This window comes from Borostomias antarcticus (assembly GCF_949987555.1).
Source record: "Borostomias antarcticus genome assembly, chromosome: 22".
Lineage (NCBI taxonomy): Eukaryota > Metazoa > Chordata > Actinopteri > Stomiiformes > Stomiidae > Borostomias > Borostomias antarcticus.
Window position 1 is genome coordinate 16,416,408 of NC_140255.1, and position 24,041 is coordinate 16,440,448.

Sequence of the window (24,041 nt, forward strand, 5' to 3'; positions counted from 1 at the left end):
ATGCCGCTGCTGAGCATCCGCTGAGACGCTCGACTGACCATGATGAAGACGGAATCCTCCACCAAGAGCGGCGGCTCCGGGTCGACCCTCAGGAGCCCATCCCCGCACAGGAGCGCGTACGAAGCAGGGATGCAGGCGCTGAAGCCCGTGAAGGATGCTGCCGCCGCCAACGGAGATTTCCAGGAGGGCCCGCGCGGCCGCCGGTACGGCTCTAACGTGCACCGTATCAAAAACATGTTCATGCAAATGCAGTCTCCGTCGGAGGGGGAGGGTCCGGGAGAACTAGACCCGAGCAGGGCGAACGAGACGGAGAAGTCGGTGCGTCTGTCCCTGCCCAGGGCCGGGAGCCTGAACGAGAACGTGGACCACAGCGCGCTGCTGAAGCTCGGTTCCTCCGTGTCAGAACGCGTCAACCGGTTCGACCCCAAGGCGGAGAACGGCCACCAGCGGGCCTCGTCGCCCAGCTACTCCAAACTGCAGGAGACGCGCAGGATCTTTGAGCAGCAGCAGCTGCAGCAGCAGGAAAAGGCCGCCACCACCCGCGTCTTGCTGAAGACCGATCGCGCTTCAGGCTTCCAGGACGGCAGGCTGGATGTGGTGGCCCGCTTTAATGGCAGCACGGAGTCCCTGGACAGCCTGGACGCGTCCGAGGCCGTGTCGCCCACCGTCAGCCAGCTCAGCGCCGTGTTCGAGCGGGCGGCCGAGCTCCGCAGCAACTTGCACCGCCTCTCCTCCACGCCGCCGCTACCCTCGCGGGGGGTCAGCGCCAAGGTGGGTGTGCTCAACTCCAAGGTCATCACCAAGAGGGTCCGCGTGCCGCTCCCCACCACCGCCGCCCCGCAGACGTCGGGCCGCCGTGAAGACGAGGAGGGCCGCGGTCTCAGGGACCGCGAGGCGGGGCCTCCTCCTCCCAGGGCCCCCAGGGGGACGGCGGGGGCCTCCTCCTCCTCCATCTTCTCCGAGGTCCTGAACGGCGGCCCCGCGCAGCAGCCTGGCGGCGTGACAGAGGAGCTCCGGGACGGGGCCGCGTCAGACGCCGCCGCCGCTGCCGAAGGAAAGGCCGAGGAACGTTCCGGAGGCCAGGAGGCCACGCTGGTCCAAGCTGAGGGGCAGCCCTCCCTGGAGAACGGGGGGGACGGCGCGGAGGGAGGAGCTACGGTGAGGGACGCCTCTCCGAAGGGCGCGGGCGGGCAGGACGGAGACCCGGGCCAGGGTGGCGGGGGGGAGGAGCAGGAGGAGAGGACTGGGAAGGAGGAGGCGGGGGCAGAGGCGGTGGATATCAGCGCCTACAGCGCGGTGGGGGAGGACTCTGGAGGTAGCCAGGTGGATGAGGAGGAGGAGGAAGAGGAGGATGAGCCTTACGAGCCCGAGTCCAGCTGCTGTGAGATCAGCGGCCTTCCTGTGGAGGAGGACCCGCCCCCTAGCCGCAAGATCCGCTTTAGTACAGAGTCCATCAAGGTGAGATCGCCACACTAACACACACTAACATACACACACACACTTAACACACATTCACACACACTTACACACACACATTCACACACACCTACACACACACACACACACACACATTCACACACTAACACACATTCACACACACAAACGCACACCTCACACACACTAACACACACACACACACACACATTCACACAATAACACGAGACAGAATATTTAGCCCAGCTTTCCGTGTGTGAGGGACATCCTGACTGCGCGAATGAAAGGTCAGTAGCCGTGCAGTGGACGGTTTATATGGTGCAGGGGCTTTAGTACAGGGTCAGATGAGTGAGGGGAGAGAAAAACACACAGAGAGACAGAGAGAGAGAGAGAGACACAGAGACATGTAGTGTGAGAGAGAGTGATGTTGGTATGGCAGCGTGGCAGATGTGCTGCTTTATCAGATCCTGTGAGATATCCTAGCTCAGGCTCACCATGCTGCCCAGTATAGCGCTCCTCTCTGCCCGGTCCAGTGCCCCGGTGCCAGGCATCACACACTCCAGGACACAGCCACCCGCTCCAGCGACTGAGAGCTCTTGCTTGTGTCCGAACCACTCACGTTGAAAGTCAAAGCTCTCTCTCTTTCCTTCTTCGTCATTGAACACAGGAGATATGTGCATCAATGAAGCCTAGTTTCGTAACATTATTTCAAACCTGCATGGCGGCAGTGACCAGAAGTGGCCGTGTTCGGCCTACAGAGTGTGTGTGAGTGTCTAGGGGCTGCCCGTCCCGCGGTGCTGGTCACCAGAGAGAGGAGCTCCCGCTGACCATCAGTGTCGGCTTTGTTGCTGAGAGGGACTTGGGTTGGCGCGGGGAGGAGGGCAGCCAGCCAGGGTCAGAGGTCGGACGGAGGGGGCCCTGTGTTGAGTAGCTTAAATGTCACGGCGATATGAGTGCCAGGGCTTTAGTCACGCACTGTCACTCGCTCTCTCCGTCAAACAGGAAACGAGCATCTGACATATTTTTTTGTGTGTGTGACTATTCCGCCCCCCCTCCTCGCTGTAGCTGCTCGGGGCTCGCCCACACATAGTGGTGACGGTGGTGGGGATCTACAGTAGACCCCCCCCCCCCCCCCCGGGGTAGACTTCACACTAACATCTTTGTTCCTGCTTCCTAACACCCTCTTTCTCTCACTCCCTCTCTCGTTCTCTCTCTCCCTCTCCTCCTCCTGTTTTGACGTTTATAAAAATAGCCACATTGTAAGCGTCACAGGCCTGTCTGCACGCTGAACACAGGAAGCCGCTCTCATGGCGCGTGTGTTTGTTTGCTTGTCTTTATTCTACTCTTGATCTATTCTGTTGGCACATACCGGTATGAATTATTTATTTGGATGTTGATTGAGATTTTTTGTTTAGCCTTTCATGTCTTTTGAAATATTTAGAGGCCTTGGTTCTCCTCTGCATGTACTGTGATCAAGAAGTAATGAGTGTCTTTCAGCGTTTTTAAACTCTGTCCACCTGACTGTCATCTGGCTCACTCTTCTCTCCATCCCACCTCTCTCTTTCTTTCCTTCTCTCTCACCTCTCTTCCTCTCTCTTTCTCTCTCTCTAACTCGGTCACTCTTCTCTCTCACCTCTCTCTCTCTCACACACACACACACACACCTCTCTCTCTCTCTCTCTCACACACACACCTCTCTCTCTCTCAAGCTTCTGGTGATGGTTCATGCTAACCCCCATCAGACATGGTCCTGAGGGGATGATGCAGGGCGAGATCATGTACCCCCACACTACCTGGAGCCTGGGGGGGGGGGGGGGGGGGGGGGGGGGTCACTCTGCTGCTCACACTGCTGCTGTTCCACAAGCTCAGCCCCTAGTCCTGCAGTGTTCAGTCAGGATACTGTCCTAGTCCTGCAGTGTTCAGTCAGGATACTGTCCTACTCCTGCAGTGTTCAGTCAGGATACTGTCCCAGTGTCTCAGCCCTGCAGTCAGTGTTCAGTCAGCATACTGTCCTACTCCTGCAGTGTTCAGTCAGGATACTGTCCCAGTGTCTCAGCCCTGCAGTCAGTGTTCAGTCAGGATACTGTCCTAGTCCTGCAGTGTTCAGTCAGGATACTGTCCTAGTCCTGCAGTGTTCAGTCAGGATACTGTCCCAGTGTCTCAGCCCTGTAGTTAGTGTTCAGTCAGGATACTGTCCTAGTCCTGCAGTGTTCAGTCAGGATACTGTCCTAGTCCTGCAGTGTTCAGTCAGGATACTGTCCTAGTCCTGCAGTGTTCAGTCAGGATACTCAGTCCTGCAGTGTTCAGTGAGGATATTGTCCCAGTGTCCCAGTGCTGCAGCGTTCAGTCAGGATACTGTCCCAGTGTCTCAGCCCTGCAGTGTTCAGTCAGGATACTGTCCCAGTGCTGCAGTGTTCAGTCAGGATACTCAGTCCTGCAGTGTTCAGTCAGGATACTGTCCCAGTGTCTCAGCCCTGCAGTGTTCAGTCAGGGTACTGTCCCAGTGCTGCAGTGTTCAGTCAGGCTACTGTCCCAGTGTCCCAGTGCTGCAGTGTTCAGTCAGGATACTGTCCCAGTGTCTCAGCCCTGCAGTGTTCAGTCAGGATACTCAGTCCTGCAGTGTTCAGTCAGGATACTGTCCCAGTGTCTCAGCCCTGCAGTGTTCAGTCAGGATACTGTCCCAGTGTCTCAGCCCTGCAGTGTTCAGTCAGGATACTCAGTCCTGCAGTGTTCAGTCAGGATACTGTCCCAGTGTCTCAGCCCTGCAGTGTTCAGTCAGGGTACTGTCCCAGTGCTGCAGTGTTCAGTCAGGATACTCAGTCCTGCAGTGTTCAGTCAGGGTGCTCAGTGCTACAGTGTTGGTGCTGAAGCCTCCAGTCAGGATGTGGGCTCAGTCCTGGTTATGTAAGTGCTCTGTGTTGTCTAACCTGACGTCACAGCGCCATTCATATAGCAACAAACACACCGTTTCTCTTTTCTGCCACCGACTTCCCTTGGCGTGTGCGCGTGTGTGTGTGTGTGTGTGTGTGTGTACAGAGTTCTAGAGCAGTATCATAGCTTCCCCAAATGCCCATGTGTCCTTCTGTATATCAGTGTTAATTCCGACAAATAAAAAGTAGACACAAATTTTTAGGGAGGGACGATTTGGGAAGCGATGCAATAAGAATGCTGAGATTTCTGTGAAAATCGTGGCTCACGTTGAAAAAACTCGAACACGGGCAAAGAGAGCGCATATAGATGTAATTCAGTAGCTTTGTCCATCAGTCTAATATGTTTCCTCCAGTATATATGAGTTTGGAAATGTGTGTCTCTTAGCGGTGATGGAGTCCGTGGTGGGTTTGGGGGGTGGGGGTCAGAGGGGGACACAGGCCTGGTTGAAGAGGCTGATGCCCGTGGGGAAGAAGCTGCCTCTGTGGAATACGGTCGTGGTCCTGATGGAGGATCGTGTGTGTCTCATCCCTTAGTGGGATCAACCATGGAAGGCAGAAATAAATCTCCACCAGGGAGGGAGTGTCTGCTGTGTCAGGCAGGTCACGGAATAGGCCTGCTTATTCCTCCTGGTACGTCTTAATACCCTGACCTGGGTTTGACCTCTGACAGAGGAGCTGTGAAGCCAGGGCAGCCAGCTGTGGCCTCCTGATGTGTAAGCAACTTGTATGTTCAGTGGTTAGAAGTATGTAAGCACTTTTTTGCATTTAGGTCCATATCCGTAAAGTCTACCAAGAGTTTACCTCACACCAGCGGGTAATTTACCCAGAGTTTACCCAGCACCACCGACCACACCTCACCTGCCCAACACCACCGACCACACCTCACCTGCCCAGCACCACCGACCACACCTCACCTGCCCAACACCACCGACCACACCTGACCTTCCCAGCACTACTGACCACACCTGACCTGCCCAACACTTCTGACCACACCTGACCTGCCCAACACTACTGACCACACCTGACCTGCCCAACACTACTGACCACACCTGACCTGCCCAACACTACTGACCACACCTGACCTGCCCAACACTACTGACCTGCCCAACACTACTGACCACACCTGACCTGCCCAACACTACTGACCACACCTGACCTGCCTAACACCAGCGGGTAATTTACCCAGAGTTTACCCAGCACCACCGACCACACCTCACCTGCCCAACACTACTGACCACACCTGACCTACCCAACACTACTGACCACACCTGACCTGCCTAACACTACCGACCACACCTCACCTGCCCAACACTACTGACCACACCTGACCTACCCAACACTACTGACCACACCTGACCTGCCTAACACTACCGACCACACCTGACCTGCCCAACACTACTGACCACACCTGACCTGCCCAACACACGCTGCTGCCCTCGCTAGGCAAAAGCCACCACGTTATTCTAGGCTGTAGGGGAGCAGAGCTTCTTGCCGGGGGTCTGTGTTAACTGCAGAGAGGCCGCACAGCAGGGAGCCAGGATTAAACATGTGTTCACCACTAATTCCCTGGCCCTCCGTCCAGGCCCTGTGAACCTGCGTGGTTGACTCTGGAGCCGGCAGCGCTGGTCATGTCCTCAGGAGAACTGTGGGGAGTGCAGGCTTACAGTGTGTTCTCTGTCTCACATCAACATACAGCTTGGCTGCTTGGGTTTGATAAACACTCGTTTGCCAACTCTCTGTGACAAATTTCTCTCAGTGGGTTAATTGCACTTGATATCAGGGACAGGGAAGTGAGAGTGAGCGAGCGCTTAGAGAGCTGTGAGAGACTGAGGTGATGACAGGGCATCAGTGGCATGGAGAGAACTGTTTACTGAGCATAGGAACAGGAGAGAAAGTCAGCCAAGTCAGCCAATAGAAACTGCTTTTCATGAAAGTGTGCCGACATGAGGAATTTAAAATTCACACCCAGGTGGAGAAGTAAGTAGTGCAGGTTTGTGAGCAATCTCTACTGCCCTCTAGTGCTGGTGTGGAACGCCATTGGAGACTCCTGGCATTGGTCTAAATCTCATGTTACGAAAGGACACACGTCAGGTATAGAAGCGGCTGCACTAATGCCTAAAAGGTCTGGGGCTGCCCTAGTGGCTGTAATTTATAAGTTAGCAGCAGAGACCGTGGAGCCAGCTACCCAACCTGACCTGCTCCCAACCCAACCTCACCTGCTCCCAACCCAACCTCACCTGCTCCCAACCCAACCTCACCTGCTCCCAACCCAACCTCACCTGCTCCCAACCCAACCTCACCTGCTCCCACCCAACCTCACCTGCTCCCAACGTAGCTGTTTCTGGACAGACGAGAGGCAGGGGAAGACCAGGGTTGTGACGGGAGGATGAGAATGTGGTAACCACGGTAACCTCCACAGTGTTACCCAACCACATCCCAGCACAACAACCCAAACCAGCATGTGCGCCGTTCTCAGTCACGGCAGAAACATTGTAAAATGGTGGTTGTCACTTCCCAGGACATTTTAATACATTGTACATTCCAAGCGGTCGCTCTGTGTACCAACACAAACAGAGGCTAGCTGGGCTAGCTAGTGAGTTAGCTACATGCAGAGCTTTTGTAGGGCGTCCCTGTCGGCTTGTGGCAGAGAGGGAGGGGAGGGGAGGGGAGTGGAGGGAGTTTCCTGGCCATCTGTTAGCTACTGTGACCTACTATCGGCCACAACTGGAGCAGCGTCCTCCCCCGGCCAGGCCCAGTCCAGCCCAGCCCCCCACCTTAATCCCAATGTTTGTCTTCCGAAAGGGGAAAGGCACGTCAATCCCTCTGACTGGCAGCCGCCTCACCCTCTCCAGCCTCTGATCATCACCCGCCATGTTTCCAATCGGGAAGGACAGAGGGAGGGAGATGAGAGGGGGGTGAGAGAGAGAGAAGTGTGAGAAAGCGAGATCTTATTTAGATCTAATTAATGTTGCTTTGTCCAAGCGGTTGCTTCGGCAATATGTAGTGTTACGTCATGCCGAGAGAGAGAGAGAGGGAGAGAGAGAGAGGGAGAGGGAGAGGGAGGATCGTGTGTGTCTCATCCCTTAGTGGGATCAACCATGGAAGGCAGAAATAAATCTCCACCAGGGAGAGAGTGTCTGCTGTGTCAGGCAGGTCACGGAATAGGCCTGCTTATTCCTCCCGGTGCGTCTTTATACCCTGACCTGGGTTTGACCTCTGACAGAGGAGCTGTGAAGCCAGGGCAGCCAGCTGTGGCCTCCTGATGTGGTTCTCCAGGGGCGAGCTGTGGTCTTCTGATGTGGTTCTCCAGGAGAGCTGTGGTCTTCTGATAAGTTTCTCCAGGGGCGAGCTGTGGTCTTCTGATAAGTTTCTCCGGGGACGAGCTGCGGTCTTATGATGTGGTTCTCCAGGAGAGAGCTGTGGTCTTCTGATCTGGTTCTCCAGGAGAGAGCTGTGGTCTTCTGATGTGGTTCTCCAGGAGAGAGCTGTGGTCTTTTGATGTTTCTCCGGGGACGAGCTGCGGTCTTATGATGTGGTTCTCCAGGAGAGAGCTGTGGTCTTTTGATGTGTTTCTCCAGGGGCGAGCTGCGGTCTTATGATGTGGTTCTCCAGGAGAGAGCTGTCCACAGCAGACCCACCCAGAGGGGATCAACTCAGTATAAACTCAGACCTTACCTTCCCTCTAGTCAGGCCAAGCACACTTTGTCTGGTTGTAATCCATATTGGACTAATCCATCTAAATACAAAGGTAATCTAAATCTGAGGCCATTAGCCCACTGCTCCAAGTCCGCATCACTGGGCTGAACCATTCAGAGACTGTCTGTGTCAGAACTCATGGCTGGGTTGAAACCTATAGCTGGTCCAGAACTCAGAGGGTTTTGTGTCTGTGTTGATATTAACTTCACTGCCAATGTATGTACAGTCTTAGTCCCACTGAAGAGGAGAGACCTGCACAGTCTTAGTCCTACTGGAGAGAACAGTAGAGTCTTAGTCCTACTGGAGAGAACAGTAGAGTCTTAGTCCTACTGGAGAGAACAGTAGAGTCTTAGTCCTACTGGAGAGAAATGTAGTCTCAGAATCTGTTTTATATACGTTGATTTTACACATACTAGGGATTTGTTCTGGTCAGTTGGTGCGTAACACTGATGGAGACAACATTAGACAGGGTGCAGGGACAAGACTGGCCAGTGCAAAGACAGGACAGTGCATATGAACAGTGCAAAATACTCTTACTGGAGAGACCTGTACGGTCTTACTGGAGAGACCTGTACGGTCTCACTGGAGAGACCGGCACATGAAAACACAATGACGCCGCCCCTCTCTTAAGGGAGGGATGACACTGTCAAAACCAACAAGCACTTTGCTGTGTAGTTGCTATGGAGACCAGACAGCCATGTGATCAGCAGACGGCAGTGTTTAGGCACAGAGGTTGTGCTGTGAAACGTACAGAGAGACTGAGGGACACAGCTGCATGTGTATAAGATGAGTATCGTATCGCCACCAACGTCGTTGAGGTCATTCAACCACAATAAAGTGACAGGGCAGAAGAAGGACTGTGGTGGATCTGGGAGTGAGGGAAAGACAGAGCTAACATAGAAACGAAAGCACACAGAGAAGGTCTTGTCAGACGGAGAGAGAGGCTAGTGGACCCTGTGAGGTGGCGCATGCATAATCACCCCAGGAAGAGAGAGGAGGAGAGAGAGAGAGGGGAAGAGAGAGAGAGAGACTGGCTCCGGTTTTTAAAAGGCAACCATGTTGGCAGCTCAGTGTGTGTGAGGCTTGCTAATAGCGACTGCAGATGGCCTGCATTAGGATGCCGGAGGTGCTTATGTAAACTGTCATGCTGTTGGTCCCAGTGTTGGAAGCTCCAGCTAGCCTGGGAACAGGGCCTGTACCTGCAGGAGGGGAGGTGGACAGGTGGACAGGTGTTCGAGTCACATTGCATGTGGACAATGTGCAACATCTGCAGTCAGGGCTCAAATACTGGGGGAATAGTTTGTCACAGTGAATTTAAATATCAATCAGTAATGAATGAACATGAACGCTGTTGGCTCATCTATATCATGATATGGACCTCTGCCCCAACAGCCTTACATGTCATGATATGGACCTCTGCCCCAACAGCCTCACATGTCATGATATGGACCTCTGCCCTAGCCTCACATCTGTCATGATATGGACCTCTGCCCTAGCCTCACATCTGTCATGATATGGACCTCTGCCCTAGCCTCACATCTGTCATGATATGGACCTCTGCCCTAGCCTCACATCTGTCATGATATGGACCTCTGCCCTAGCCTCACATCTGTCATGATATGGACCTCTGCCATAGTCTCACATATATTCATCTGTCATGACATGGACGTCCTCGGTCCTAGCCTCACATACTGTATATTTGTTTCATCTATGTCATGAAGATTTTGACTTGTTGCATCGTGGCAATGTCTCAGAAATAATACTATGAAAAGTATAATTTGCTCAGAGTCCGGAGACGGGTGTGGTTTGTGAGTCCAGTCTTTGAGGATGGATGGCATATATTCTCCACATGATCAGTTTTTCATCCTCCAGCACCTTGCTTTAGCAGTGATCCAATCCAAACAGATTTTAATTTTGTTGTACCTTGGCACAATGACAATATACATTCTATTCTATCTCTATAACACAGCATTCATGTCTTCATTCATCACTCATAGATCTGTATTTGCTTTGAAGTCTGATTCATCAGCTGTGTGCCGTGACCCCATCTCCAGGTATTCGCCACCTATCCCAACGAGGACTACGACCGGCGCAATGAGGACGTGGATCCCATGGCGGCATCGGCCGAGTACGAGCTGGAGAAGAGGGTGGAGAGGCTGGACCTGTTCCCAGTGGAGCTGGAGAAAGGTAACTAGCCCTCAGACACAGCCCTGGGGCTCCCCCAGACAGGTAACTAGCCCTCAGACACCCTCCCAGCAGCCCTGGAGCACTCCCTACCCCCTGAGACACCCTCCCAGCAGCCCTGGAGCACCCCAGGGAGGTACTTACCCCTCAGACACCCTCTGAGCAGCCCTGGAGCACCCAGAGGCAGGTGTGGCAGACAACACATCAGCACGGCTAACAGCCGGGGGTAATCTAAAACACATTTGACTTGTAAACGGAGACGGCACACAGTAAGGCTACATACATACCACATGATGGGTGATTGATCTCTACTCTGTTCAGATAATAATCAATATACAGTATTGATCTGTCAAGCTGCATCTCGTTCATCCATCCCTCCGTCCGTGTGACCATCATTCCTCCATCTGTCCAGTTATCCCTCCTTCTCCCGAGAGGAAACCCATCACTTAGTCAGCTGACACTGGACCAGCTGTTACGGCGGTAGAAGACGTGAGGAATGAACAGAGAAGCCCTTACTCCTGTGACTCTGTGCTCTCCAGATGGCGACGGGCTGGGCATCAGCATCATCGGCATGGGCGCCGGGGCGGACATGGGCCTGGAGAAGCTCGGCATCTTCGTCAAGACGGTCACGGACGGCGGGGCGGCGCACAGGGACGGCAGGTACGTCCCACACAGGGCTCCTCCCCTCTCCTCTTCCCCGTAACCTAGCCCCAACCCCACCCAGACCTAACTCCAACCCCTCCCAGACCTAGCCCCATCCCCTCCCAGACCTAGCCCCAACCCCACCCAGACCTAGCCCCAACCCCACCCAGACCTAGCCCCAACCCCTCCCAGACCTAGCCCCAACCCCACCCAAACCTATTCCCAACCCCTCCCAAACCTGTTGTTTTGTCTTGAGTCACTGTGTATTTGCTTTTAACAGTTTTGTGTTTTTAGTGTCTGACAGTTTTTTTTATCTGTTGTGCAGCACTTTGGCAACCTTGTGTTCTTTAAATGTGCTATAGAAATAAAGTGGATTGGATTGGATTGAACCCTTCCTAAACCTAAACCAAACCCCTCCCAGACCTAGCGCCAACCCCTCCCACACCTAACCTAGCCCAAACCTAACCTTTTTACATTCGGTCTACATTACCGCATCTACAGACAATATTATTTTGTTAGATGAAAGCCTTTTCTCTGAGGTGGCTACAGTTGTAGCCCTCCACCTTTTATATAATACGTAACATTTTGCACTTAAAAAGCACATATACACTGATATCCACTCAGCTACTATGGTGTCCAGTAGCCTGGCTTCGCGAACCTAATCACATGATCTCACATGCTCTCTATCACGTGATCAGGGTTGCGAAGCCAGGCTAGTGGACATCGGTGGATATGTGCTACAGTATTTAAGCGCAAAAAGTGTTTTTTATACAAAAGGTGCGGGGCTGCAACTGTAGCCACCTCGGAGAAAAGGCTTTCATCTTTGGAAAAATGTCTTCACTTTGGTAAGTAATGAAATAATATTGGCTGTAGATGCGGTAATGTAGAGTCTATGGTGCAATGAATGGTCCCTGGCAGGGGGGTATGCCGGGGTATAGCCCTGAATAGTATACCCACCTGGACCAGGGCTAACTGAGCCCCAGCCCCTAGTGCTAACCCTGTGTCGCCGGGCGGAGCCTCATGCTGCGGTTTCTCCCCAGGATCCAGGTGAACGACCTGATCGTGGAGGTAGACGGGACCAGTCTGGTCGGGGTCACCCAGAACTTCGCTGCCTCCGTCCTCAGGAACACCACAGGCACTGTCAGGTGGGGAGGCTTTTCAGCGCAACACACCCTGTCACAGACACGCCCCTCTTGCTGCTTATTGCTCTATTTCCTGATATTGTCCAGATTACTTGACTACTAGGTTTATAAGTATTGCTAACTAACTTTATAAGTATTGCTAACGGTGCACAGAGTCTGATCTGTAGACGGTATTGTAGCTCAGTAACACACAAGATATCACAGTTCTGTTGAGAGACTATCCCATCTTGCACTGCGACCACAGCAGTTTTGGATACAGTTACGTGAAACAGACAAATCACCACTTCCTGTCTTCCGCAGACAGCAGGTGTCAAATAAGGTCATGATTACATCCATCCAGAGAGAACACTTCCTACTATAGACGCGGAGAGCCACAGACAGACAGACAGACAGACAGACAGACAGACAGACAGACAGACAGACAGACAGAGCCGTTTGATTCACCCAGACACAGCAGTCATCAGAGGTATCATTTTGAAATGGCAGTGGAGTCTATTTCTGACGGCCCTCGGCGGGCTATGTGGGTCTGTTCCCAGCGCTCTCCTTTGTCATCCTGTGCCGACTTCATTCATAATTGAAGCTGTGGTTGTCAGCGCAGCTGGGGGTGGCGGGGGTAATTTGTAGTGTTACGTGACGTGTGGAAGATCAGATGTAATTTGTAGTGTTACGTAATGTGTGGAAGATCAAATGTAATTTTAAGTGTTACGTAACGTGTGGAAGACCAGATGCCATCAGAGAGAGCTCCGCATTACAGAGCGGAGGCGACGCTGCCCATTCATAACAATGTCAGTCTGACAGACAGGAACAGGAAGTGAGCATGTAATTAGCAGTTGGCGGTGGATAATTGAAGGGCTGTTGTGGCCGGCGGCTTCATAAGTGACCTCAGATTACCTCTCTCGCCGGGCGGGTTGTGTGCAGGTTTCTGATTGGCCGGGAGAAGCCCGGGGAGCAGAGCGAGGTGGCCCAGCTGATCCAGCAGACCCTGGAGCAGGAACGCTGGCAACGGGAGGCCATGGAGCAACGTTACAACCAGTACATGGACAACCAGGAGGTAACATACCTGTAGTAACACTACAGCCAGTACATATAGTAACACTACAACCAGTAGTATGACTTTTTACCTGGTCTGGCATATTTCATTAGATACCTCCAAGTGCACAGTAAACATGTTGTCCCCCACCAAAGATGTATCTCCCCTTTGTGTCAGTGAAATGTAAAAAGTTAGGACTAAGTGTAGCTTCCATCGGATGGGGGACAGTGAACATGTGACATGTGACAGTGAACATGTCCTGTGCTGTTTTGTTATCCTCCCTCTGTCCTGTTTTCCATTCAGAGTTGGGATTAACATATGTGCTCCAGTCACATCTTTGTCTAAATCTACCTAAGTGGTCGGAGGCACTAGGCACAGCTTTGCCCAGAAAAAGGGGAACAAAACGGCATGAATCAAATTCTGGGACGACCCCTAGGACGCCCATTACCTGATTAATCTGTGTGCGTCTCGTATTCGGGTATCTTTCTCACATCCATGGTTGAGAGAAGGTTGGTAGGAGGACTTTCTGCCAACTGACCACAGAGAACCAAACATGGCGTACTCCACAGGTCACATCATCACCATGACAACTATGTTTGCACTCACCCACAGGACGCAGGGCCAGGGTGACGGGGTTCTACTCCGGGGTCACAGGGTTCTACTCCAGGGTGATTGCAGTTTTTGTGTGTGTTTTGCTCCATCCAGTGGCTAACAAGTGTCATAACAGCCAAAAATGCAACAACAACAAAAAACTCTGTGCGGTCAGAGAGAATAAGACCTGGGAACTCAGTGTTATGGTTCTCTGGGTGGTTGGATGGTCGGATGGCTAAATGAGCAGCCGTACCTTGTACTGAAGGAGCTCCCCCGCGTCGCTCGCTCACACCTTCCTCTCTCTCCTCCAGACTGGTGAATATGGGACCGATGAGGAGGAAGATGATGAAGAGGAGGTCAGCCCCTCGTACCCCAGCGCCATCGAGGTGTTTGACCTGGCGGAGAATGATGACATCTCCCCTACGGAGGCCGACCCTGAGAAGCTGGCACATAAGTATCGGGAGGTGGGTGAAGACACTAGCCACGTCATTGGTAGACATCTAGGAATGCATGATTCCATTGCTGATTCTTAGCACTGAACTTGAAGCCCATATTCTCAGTGACTGAGGGGGGTTGGTCATCCAAATTATCTCAGTTGGTACTGTAATTGTAAGCTTTTTTTCTCTATTTTTCGGCAATGGAAGTCTATGGCAGCCCATGGAACCGTATGGTCAAAAGTTCAGGACGGTCCCTTGACTTCGTCACCAGGTCTCATGTCGGCACCTCGAACACTCTAGGGATTCCTTTGATCAGTTCAGCACACGTCATTTCTGCCATATTGGACTGTCCACCATTTCGAATTTTGCAATAAACACTTAAAGTCCTACTCCTCCTAGGGTTTTTGAGCAATATGCACTTGGTAGGCAGAATCTCTAAACCAATGTCTACAAAGGCATTACAGGGAATCTTTGTACATCAAAAAACTAAGCCGCTTACGAGCCAATGAAAGTTGCAGAGGGCTTGGCTTTTCAGAAGAAGGTGTGTGTGCTGTGTGTTCACCGCTGAGACGGGGGTTCTTCTCCACAGCTCCAGATCAAACATGCTGTGACCCAGGCTGAGATCCAGCAGCTGAAGAGGAAGGTGAGCTCAGCTATGAAATCACACGCTCCAAAATAACAAGACTTTGTACAATACGGCCAGAAGACACGAATGTGCCTTGATTGGTTTTGTGTGTGATCGTGTGTGTGTGCGTGCTTGTGTGTATGTGTGTGTGCGTGCGTGCCGCGCTCAGCTGAGCCACGGCGAGCAGGATAAGCAGCGCTGGCGTCTGGACCGGGCCCGTCTGGAGCAGACGCTGCAGGAGAACAAGGAGCGCATGGAGAAGCTGGAGGGCTACTGGATGGAGGCTCAGTCCCTATGCCAGGCCGTGGACGAGCACCTGAAGGAGACGCAGGCCCAGTACCAGGCACTGGAGCGCAAGTACAACAAGGCCAAGCGCCTCATCAAGGACTACCAGCAGAAGTAAGGGACCATTAGCAAGGGTCAAGGGGCTTTCACTACAAGACCAGGCTTCCTTTTTATAAAAGGACCTAGGCAACCGGTGAAGGCAAATGGTGAAGGTACAAGGAGCTAGATTAGGACAGTTTGATAGTGATGTCCCCTGTGTCTCTGCCTGGCCTCCAGGGAGATCGAGTACCTGAAGAAGGAGACCCAGCGTTGCACACAAGATGGCGCTGAGGCCTGTCTAAAGGAGGAGTCTGGCCAGCTGCAGGAGCAGGTATGAGAGGAGACAAGGACAGCGAGTGTTCAATCAATCAACCAATCAATCATTACTAGACACAGACAGTTATGAAGCATGTCCTGCCTTTGTCTTATCCGATGTCTTCTTGTTATTCCCAGGTGGCAGACCTGGAGTGCAGGGTAGAGGAGCTGAAATCTGAACCTTTATAAAAAACCTTTTCCACGGCAGGAGTCTCTGAAAGCAGAGCTTCGTGGGAAGAAGAGTCCAGTGTTATTGTACTTGCAGTCAACCCAGGGTATTCTTCGTCTTGAACCTAGCTTGGTTTCTGGTGGCATATATGTACAGTATCCTCAGGCTTTGTACTGCTGCATATTAACTCTGAATCCCCGTGTTAATCCTGTTTTCTGTTCAACTTTCCCGGCTGGGGAAACTGCCAGTGGCTATCGATTTATAGCGGTTTTATCAACAATTTTCTTAACAATGGGATACTGACAAGGACTGCTCCTGTTGGTCTCTAACTGTGCTAGTTTCTAATCATTTCCAGTGTTCAGTATTTGACCCTTTGGTCACAATTTTGTGTTTGTGTGAATTTAAGACCAGGCTTTTGATTTTAATTGCCAAAACAAATTCCTTTGTTTTCGTTTTTTGCCTGTTTTTGTTTTGTGAAAACCTTATCTTCTGGGATTGTACAGAAGTGATGCTGTATGTGGTTAATCAAACAAAGTTTGGTTTGTATATATTTTTTATTAATATACAGTATGTATAACATTTAACATAATATAAACTAATGAAGTCAAGGATCATTGTATATGATTGATGAAGAGTACGTGCACATTGGATGAAGATTGCACTGTGGAAGATGTTATCGTGGCTAAGGTGCTTCACTGGAATGGAGAGTCTGAGATGTTTACTGATATTGTCCTGACATTGTGAGTAACCCGGGGTTTGTAGGTTTCATGTCACTTCAGACACAGCTGCTGCCTCCACCACAGCACATAGACAGTGTGTTTTTACCCATCACTGACTGAAGACAGAGGTAGTCTACCTGGTAGTTCATCTCCACCCTGAGGACCAACCTACCTAACTGCTGTGCTGCACAAAAACACATCTAACCAAGATGGCCGCTGGTGCGGAAGATGGCTGCTGGCATGGATTTCTGTGACGTTGACTGACTGGTGAAGCAGAAACTACTGATGTAAAAAGAGCATAGTAAATCCACAGCTGGATTAGGGACGAAGAGGCTCACCAGCAGCTGCTCTGGCCTCCTCAGCGTAGCACAAGGAATCACTGCCAGGTGTACACCCAGCACACTGGCTTCTCAGTCTGACTGAACCTGCCAGGTATACACCCAGCAAACTGAACCTTTAACACCTACCTGTGTTAACTCTCATACCAGTATGTTTGTATAGTTAAGATAAGACTCAAATATTTCACTTCTGTTTAATGTTTAGAATATGGTGAATGCTGTAAGAGCTAATGGTTTCAAATCTGGTAAAAAAAGAAAGAAAAAAAAAAAGCGTAGATATGGTATGGCACCGGATCTGACAGAGTAAAGACCCGGCAGTTCCATGAAGACCATGTTAAGTTCATGAATTGACGACATATGTCATGGGCATGATCTTAGTATTTTCATATGATTCTAGGCTTGTACCGGGCACATGCTTTGCATTATATGTTTTGTGGAATAAATGGTGAACAGTGATACGGAAGTCATTTTATTTCAAAAACGAGGCCTAACAAATATAATCCCATCTGCAAAGTCAATTTTAGAAAAATTTTGAAGACTATATTGTCACTTCATTTGAGGACACCCAAGGGGACATTGAAGAGCACAGTCTGCATAATAAAGTTATTTTCTTTAAAACAATGAATGCTCTTACAGGAATAAAAAAAAAAATAAAGATCACACTGAGAATGATCAAACAAGAACCCATTCACATGAGGAAGGCTGGGCTGTTTTAGTGCTTTTAATTCAGGAAGCCCTTCCAAAGCTAGGGCAAATATCGGCATTAGAAACGCAGCTATAAATAAGGGATAACAAGCACTGCTGAAAAAAACCTGCTTTTTGCTAAGACAAGAACCAATATTAATGATCTCTTTCTAAACAGAACCAATATCAATAATCTCTTTCTATACAGAAGACATGTTCTTGAGGAACAGGCTGACTGTACAAAGCAATCCATTCATGAAGCCCTTGGGAAGCTCAGTATGAAGTATTTATCTGAAATGAAACTACGGGTCTGCTATGGCAAGGTGATACGTAGCAAGCTCTCGATACAGCCCGCTAGGTATGTGGGTTGTAGCGGCCGGTGTAGCTGCTAGTAGGTGTGCATTTTTTGGTGGTGCCTCTTCAAGTGATAACTCCGCGAGAAGCTCTTCCCACACTGGGTGCATTTGAAGAGTTTCTGTCCGCTGTGCAGGAGCTGGTGAGCTCGGAGGCTCTGGGGACGGCTGAAGCTCTTCCCGCACTCCGCGCACTGGTGCGGCCTCACCCCGGTGTGCTTCCCCTCGTGGCGCTTCAGGTCCCCGGACTGCCGGAAGCTCTCCCCGCAGTGCGTGCACAGATACGGCTTCTCCCCCGTGTGAGTCCTGATGTGCACGTTCAGCTGGCCGACCAGCATGAAGCACTTGTCGCAGTGGGGACAGCGGTGCGGTTTCTCCCCCGTGTGGAACAGGTGATGCTGCTTGAGGGCGTAGAAGCAGGAGAAGCCCTTCCCGCACTCCGTGCACAGGTATAAGATCTCCCCCTGCTTCATACACTTGTGCGCTTTGAAGCCTTTGAAGGACCCGTAGGTCTTGCCGCATTTGGAGCAGCTGTGAGATTCGTCAGCCTCCTCCGGGCGAGCGGACGCCTCGCCGGACCCCAGCAGAGAGACGAACTCCACGGGGTGGTGCCTCTTCACGTGCTTACCCAGGTAGTACTGGGAGGTGAAGGAGTACTGGCAATAGGAGCACGCGAAAACCTCGGAGGTGAACTGAACTTTACCGCACGAATCCATCTCGCGGTGCCTCTTCAAGGCGGCCGGCCTGGTGAAGAGATGTCCACAGTCCGCACACGGGTACGTCTTCCCTGAATGTGTGACGCGGTCGTGCCTCAGCAGGTTACCGTACTTTTTGAAAACGGTCTGACACTTGGGGCAGGTGAACGGGCCGTCCCTTACCTGAGAGCACCGGTGGTCTTTGAACTCCGCCGGGTTTTCAAACGTTCCCTTACATCCGGCGCAGCTGTACTCGGCCGACTCCACCCCTCCGTCCGTCCCGTCGGCGGCAGTGCCAGTGTCCCCCGGTTCCTCCTCCTCCTCCTCCGCCGCCTGCGCGGGGCCCGGGGACCGCCTCTTTGCGGGGGGCTGCCTGCGTTTGGGTGCGATGAGCCTGGTGATGGCGGAGAGCCGGGACCGGCTCCCCAGGTGCTTCATCCTCTGGGAGCGCGGCCGGGGCGTGATCCCCGGCGCCCCGACCGCAGACGACGGCGCCACGAAGGGAGGATCCGGGTCCTCCTGGTCGTCGTCCGCCGGCGTCAGGTTCTCTTCTTCTTCGTCCTCTGTGGAGAGCGCTTCAGCGGGCAGTTTCCTCTTCTTCATCCGTCTCTGGTGCACTTTGAGGTGCTTGGCCAGATCAGAAGACTGACTGAAACATCTCGTGCACTGCGTGCAACAGTAAGGGCGCTTGTTGGAATGGACGGCCTGTTTGTGTCTGTCGAGGTGGTATCTGTTGGTGAACACCCTCTGGCATGGTGAGCACTTGTGGGTCACCTCGTCTGCTTCCTCCAGGGGCGCTGGAGGGAGCTGCCCCGGTCCTTCACTGGGAGGGGAGCGTTCTGGATCAGATAGATGTTCGGGTTGAGGATGGTGTTCAGACGCTGTGGGTTCGGCAGCCCCGGGTGTCGCTGTGGTTTCAGCAGCCCCGGGTGACGGGTCTTCGGGTTGAGGATGGTGTTCTGGCGCTGTGGGTTGGGCAGCCCCGGGGGACGGGTGCTGGGCCGAGGGGGCGACGTGGGCGGACGCTTTCGCCGTGTTATTCGTCCTCTTCTGGTGCGTCAGCTGGTGCCTGAGCAGACCGGACGACTGGCTGAAGCACCTCTTGCAGTGGACGCAACAGTAGGGACGTGTCCTTAAGTGGACGCTTTGATTGTGTCTCTTTAGGTGGTGAGAGTACATGAAGACCTTCCCACATTGTGAGCATTTGTTGGGCTCTTCCTGTTTCTCCGGGCTTGAGGCCTCCACAGGGGCCGGTGGTGACGGGACCATCTCGGACTGGACCATGTCTGCACCGGGAGGCAGGTTCTCGGACTGGACCATGTCTGCACCAGGAGGCAGGTTCTCGGACTGGCCCATGTCTGCACTGAGAACTTGATTCTCAGGCTCAGCCAGACTGCTGGGGTGGAGGTGGTCTTCCAGCCCGGCCGGAGCGCTGAGAGGGTAGTCTGCAGACTGGGGGAGCTCCGGCAGAGCGCAGGTCTGCTCCGCGGTCTCGGCGTGCCAGTGCTCCGCGTGTCTCTGGAGGTAGGATTCCGTGGTGAAGGACAGCGGGCAGTGGGCGCACAGGAAGATCTGAGAGGCCTCCGCCTCGCTGCTCTCTACAACAGAGAGGAGAACCGAGGCTTTAGACACCTTTAAATGGTGCATCAGCATCGCTTTGGCATCAAAACGTGATCATCAGAAACAAACCCGTTGAGTTAGAACATCCCGGTACCTGTGGAGGTGCACTTCCTGAACCAGATCTGGTTCCAGGCATGGCTGGGCTGGCAGAGGAAGCTGTCGCTTGGCCACACCATCAGCTCCTCCCCCGGGTGGATGGGCCGGCAGCAGTGGAATAGCACACTCCCCCTGCACTGCACCACCAGCAGGTTCATCTCCTCATCACTGCGAGCGCAGTTCACATACCTGAACATGAGGACAGAGAGGGAGGCGAGTGTGATCCGTCACAGACAAACCAGATAAGATGTAGTGTATAATAATAATAATAATAACTGAGAACACACTGGTTACCTCATCCAGTTCGAATGTGTTTCTCTGGAAGCATCAATGTACTCGTACTCGTCAGTTCTTTTGCAGATCTGGGAAATAAAGAATTAACATCTTAAACTACTAGTTCTGATACCTGCTGGAGCACTATGGACACCAGATAAATATTGTATTCTGCTATCACTCCAGCTTAGCCCCTCCAATCAACTTATCTGCTAGTTCTGAAACCCGTTGGAGCAATCAGTAATTGGACATTTAATATATTATATGCCCGTCTCCCCCCCAGAACATAGTGAACATGTTGTGTTTGGCAAGTCCCATCTAAATACTAGCTTGGTTTGGCTATTGTTTGCAAGCTGGCTAGCTACTGCTATCGGATGGACAATAGAATGCACTAATGTTGAGCAAAGCTGAGCAACGGCAAAGTAATTCTAGACTAGGCTGGCGCAAGATAATAGTTCAGTGTTTGTATCAGGGAAGCCGCACTAATTTTGGGCAATGCTGCAGCTCCTTGCAGCTGATGAGCAGGTAAGATAATTCTAGAGTAGACAGCAGGAACGCTGGGGGCGAGTTCTACTCAGAGCAGTATTTCTATTGGCTGGCGGCTCGGATCAGTATTTTATGTTAAAATTAGGCAAGGCGTAAATTAATTAAAAATCCATCCCTGTCATAGTCTATCCAGGACCCCTGTGGATACCCGTGCCAAATATGAATGCTGTCAGGCCGACGGTGTCCAAGGAAAGTCCGGATAGAAGGGACGGACAGACAGACAGGCCGAGAGTAGCTCATTTATGTGTTTGATTATTTTGACAGTTGAATCGGCAGAACAGAGACTAACTTTGTATCAAGGTCACGCCCAAGTGGTTTGTTTCCGTGGGTTTCGCACTCTAAATAAACATTCTGAGTGCCGTCGAAGGACACACCTCCCAGGAATAGTCGCTTTCAATCGCCTCCTCCCTCATGGTGATCTCTCCCTCGTACGGGCCAAAGTGCATCCCCGGGGACACGGCGGGCCCCTGGTTCATGACCCCCAGCCCCGCCCCGGGGATGCTGGACCGGCCAATCATCAGCCCATGGGGAAGGGTGAGGAGAGCTCTCTGGGGGACGCCCAGTGTGGTGGGGGAGTCCAGCACGAAGGACGGCCCCACCCCGCCTTGGAGGTCACACTGGTCTTTGAATAGATTATGACACTCGCCACAATCTGTAAAACAAAATGAAAACATGGTGGTCAGTAAGAGGTTGAGGCATCAAGACATGTCTCTGAAAACAAACAGCCAAGCCTTTATACATTCAGGGCATAGAGCCACTGAAACTACGAGAAAATCCTAATATGTTTATTCTGCGTTATACGCTGGGACAGGCTGAAAGCAAAGCTCCACTTTTGTGGGATTGTACAATCTGCGCTCACTCACAGATGTCGTTCTCCTCTTGTTGCACCATGGTTTCCAACACATTCTGGATACTCGGACTCACTGCCTGTTCTTCCAGCACCACTGCAAGACCAGATGACATTACAACTCAGAATCAAATCAACAAAGAATCTCCTCAAGATCTAGCTAGTACACTTTGAAGTCCTGGCTAGCTAGCTACAGCTTACCTGCAGTGGTGCTGCCATCATCACAGTGCTGGTACTCCTCTGTGACAATGATGACTTCAGTGACAGTCTCTGCCCACTCCACGATGCTGCCCCTCTCCGACATAGCTACGCCTAGGGACAATCAACAGAAGGGAGTCATTAGCTAGCTAGCAAGGTAACGCTAGTTAAGTCTAGCTAAGTAAGTTAACGTTGGCACTAGCTAATAGGCCAACAACTTGGTTAACTACACATTCGTTCATCTGGACTTGGTATTAGCTAGCACTAACTGTTAGACAATAAGGCTAACGTTATCTAACCGTAAACCTGGGTACTCTGAGTAAACTAGCCTAGCTTATGGTGTCACATTAGCTATGCTAGCTAGACTAGCCAATTGCTAGCTAACTTGACAAGCTAAATTATTTAGCTAGCGTACAGCTGTGGCCAGAGATTTGGCTTTGCTTTCACTCAGAACAGCCCCAGGAGCTGGCAGGAGCTAGTTAGATACCTGGAGAGATAACATGAGCGGATTCCAGCGGCCAAGCACTGTAACTAGCACTAGCTAGCTAACGTTACTAGCATAGGTAGCTAGTAGAAACTTAAAAGTACAACTGGCTAGCTACCTAGGTTGGGTAAATTGGCTGGGTCGATAGCTATCTCCACTAGTGCTAACCTGAACAGCTCATGAACCTTTTATTGCCCACTGAGTATAGTGATAGCTAGTTATTATCAATAGTGGTTTCCAGCTGGAGAACAGACTTCACGTCCAGCTAGGCTAGCTAGCTAGCTGAGGATAAGACGAGCCGCCAAAAGGCTCATGATGAAGCTGAAAGGGAAAGTCATGAACCGGACGCAAAACAAACCACATTTTCAAAATTAAAGTCCCTTAATCCACGTAGGCTACAAAACTTTCACATTTAAAATCCAAAACAAGTACAGACTACGGTTCGCTCCGTGTAAAAAACAAAATGCGGTCAGCTAGTGATTGTGGCGTACTCGATGTTGGAGAAATTAACTATAGAATACAGTCTTTGAGACATGCCTTATTTCGGTTTTTCTTAAAGGTCAAAACAATTCTGCAACTAAACATCGGCGCCGCTGGTGTAGTGGTATCATGCAAGATTCCCATTCTTGCGACCCGGGTTCGATTCCCGGGCGGCGCACGTATTTTTTTATTTTTGACTTTTTATTCAATAAAACTAATGATAAGAAACAATATTAATACAGGACGGACAGAGGATGAACAATAATAAACACCAAATAAAATCACGACAGCACAAAAATGCTCACGGCCATTCAAATATAGCAGGCAAGAGCCTACGTCTAGTGTTCATGTGTTTGATGCACTTGTGATGTGTGTTCTGTGTGCCCTTGCTCTCATCCACTGGCTTTAGCACTAGATTATGCTCTTAATCACTTGTTTAGAAAGGAGATGCACTTGTGTGTTCTGGCGAACATTAGTACACTGACTTCCTACGTTAAATGCAATTATTGTAAGCCGCTTTGGATAAAAGTGTCTACTACATGACTGTAATGTAAGGTGGGGAGTGAGTTTCAGAACCTACAGCATTGTACAGATGAATATCCCACCCATGGTTCTGAAGGAAGGGGAGGGTGGAGATTGTAGTATATTTTTTATACTGTAGGCTACCATACTGTATTACATTAATACATCTGTATTAATCTCATGTAGTAATAATTTTATTAAGAATAATGAACAAACCAAACTAGGAACTGTTAACTTTTAACATGTGAGCAAAGCAGATGTCCTATAGTCAACATTCCTTTGTCCCTGAGTCAATAAAGATAGCAGATGGTTGTCTTTGAAGTCAGTTTACAGTTGTAACAGGAAGAACCCAAGCCCCCGTGCTCGAGGAAGGGGGCAGAGCTCAGTGACCCGTTGACCAATTACAAGACTAGTTGATCAGATCTGAACATCCCTTGTATGTAAATTGTTTGTCATGTGATTCCTGCATGGCCTGAAGCCAGGACATAATAAGCTCGGCGCCACTCTGTGAACTTTAGTTGCCTAGTAATGCCGAAGATTTTACCCCATGTAAAGGCTTGCTCAATAAATTGTTTATTAGACCGTATTTTCTCATGAAGTACTTTTTGACTCAAGTTGTGCATTTGAAATACACTGCATTCTGGCGATGGGATGGCGATTAAATAGC

The 24,041-nt window shown here is 51.2% G+C and overlaps 2 protein-coding genes across 4 annotated transcripts; one reads left to right on the forward strand and one right to left on the reverse strand.

The window, feature by feature from the left end:
* Positions 1-39: 39 nt before the first annotated feature.
* Positions 40-15,539, forward strand: LOC311324279 (neurabin-2-like; the record flags this gene model as incomplete). Its single annotated transcript, XM_084456713.1, has 10 exons — positions 40-1,458; positions 10,115-10,247; positions 10,784-10,904; positions 11,927-12,031; positions 12,947-13,079; positions 13,961-14,113; positions 14,676-14,729; positions 14,881-15,110; positions 15,273-15,366; positions 15,489-15,539. The coding sequence occupies 10 exons, from the start codon at positions 40-42 to the stop codon at positions 15,537-15,539; spliced, it is 2,493 nt and encodes an 830-aa protein (XP_084312839.1).
* Positions 15,540-17,083: 1,544 nt separating this feature from the next.
* prdm9 (PR domain containing 9) lies at positions 17,084-22,441 on the reverse strand. 3 transcript variants are annotated; one of them, XM_084455895.1, is made up of 7 exons: positions 22,376-22,441; positions 21,892-22,002; positions 21,707-21,787; positions 21,218-21,495; positions 20,319-20,386; positions 20,023-20,213; positions 17,084-19,906 (listed from the first exon to the last, which is right to left on the reverse strand). In XM_084455895.1, exons 2-7 carry the CDS (start codon positions 21,992-21,994, stop codon positions 17,649-17,651), a joined length of 2,979 nt encoding a protein of 992 aa, XP_084312021.1. In that variant the 5' UTR covers positions 21,995-22,002; positions 22,376-22,441; the 3' UTR covers positions 17,084-17,648. The 3 variants fall into 3 exon arrangements, with proteins under 3 accessions (XP_084312021.1, XP_084312022.1, XP_084312023.1); XM_084455896.1 differs by lacking the exon at positions 22,376-22,441 and having other exon boundaries at positions 21,892-22,003; XM_084455897.1 differs by lacking the exons at positions 21,218-21,495; positions 21,707-21,787; positions 21,892-22,002; positions 22,376-22,441 and adding an exon at positions 21,133-21,184.
* Positions 22,442-24,041: the final 1,600 nt, after the last annotated feature.

Excerpts from the sequence above, each read along its gene's own strand:
- prdm9 (XM_084455895.1), bottom strand. The coding sequence starts at position 21,994 with ATGTCGGAGAGGGGCAGCATCGTGGAGTGGGCAGAGACTGTCACTGAA. Across the intron at positions 21,788-21,891 it reads TGATGGCAGCACCACTGCAG|TGGTGCTGGAAGAACAGGCA; the intron begins GTAAGCTGTAGC and ends CTGGTCTTGCAG. Across the intron at positions 20,214-20,318 it reads ACACATTCGAACTGGATGAG|GTATGTGAACTGCGCTCGCA; the intron begins GTAACCAGTGTG and ends CCTCATGTTCAG.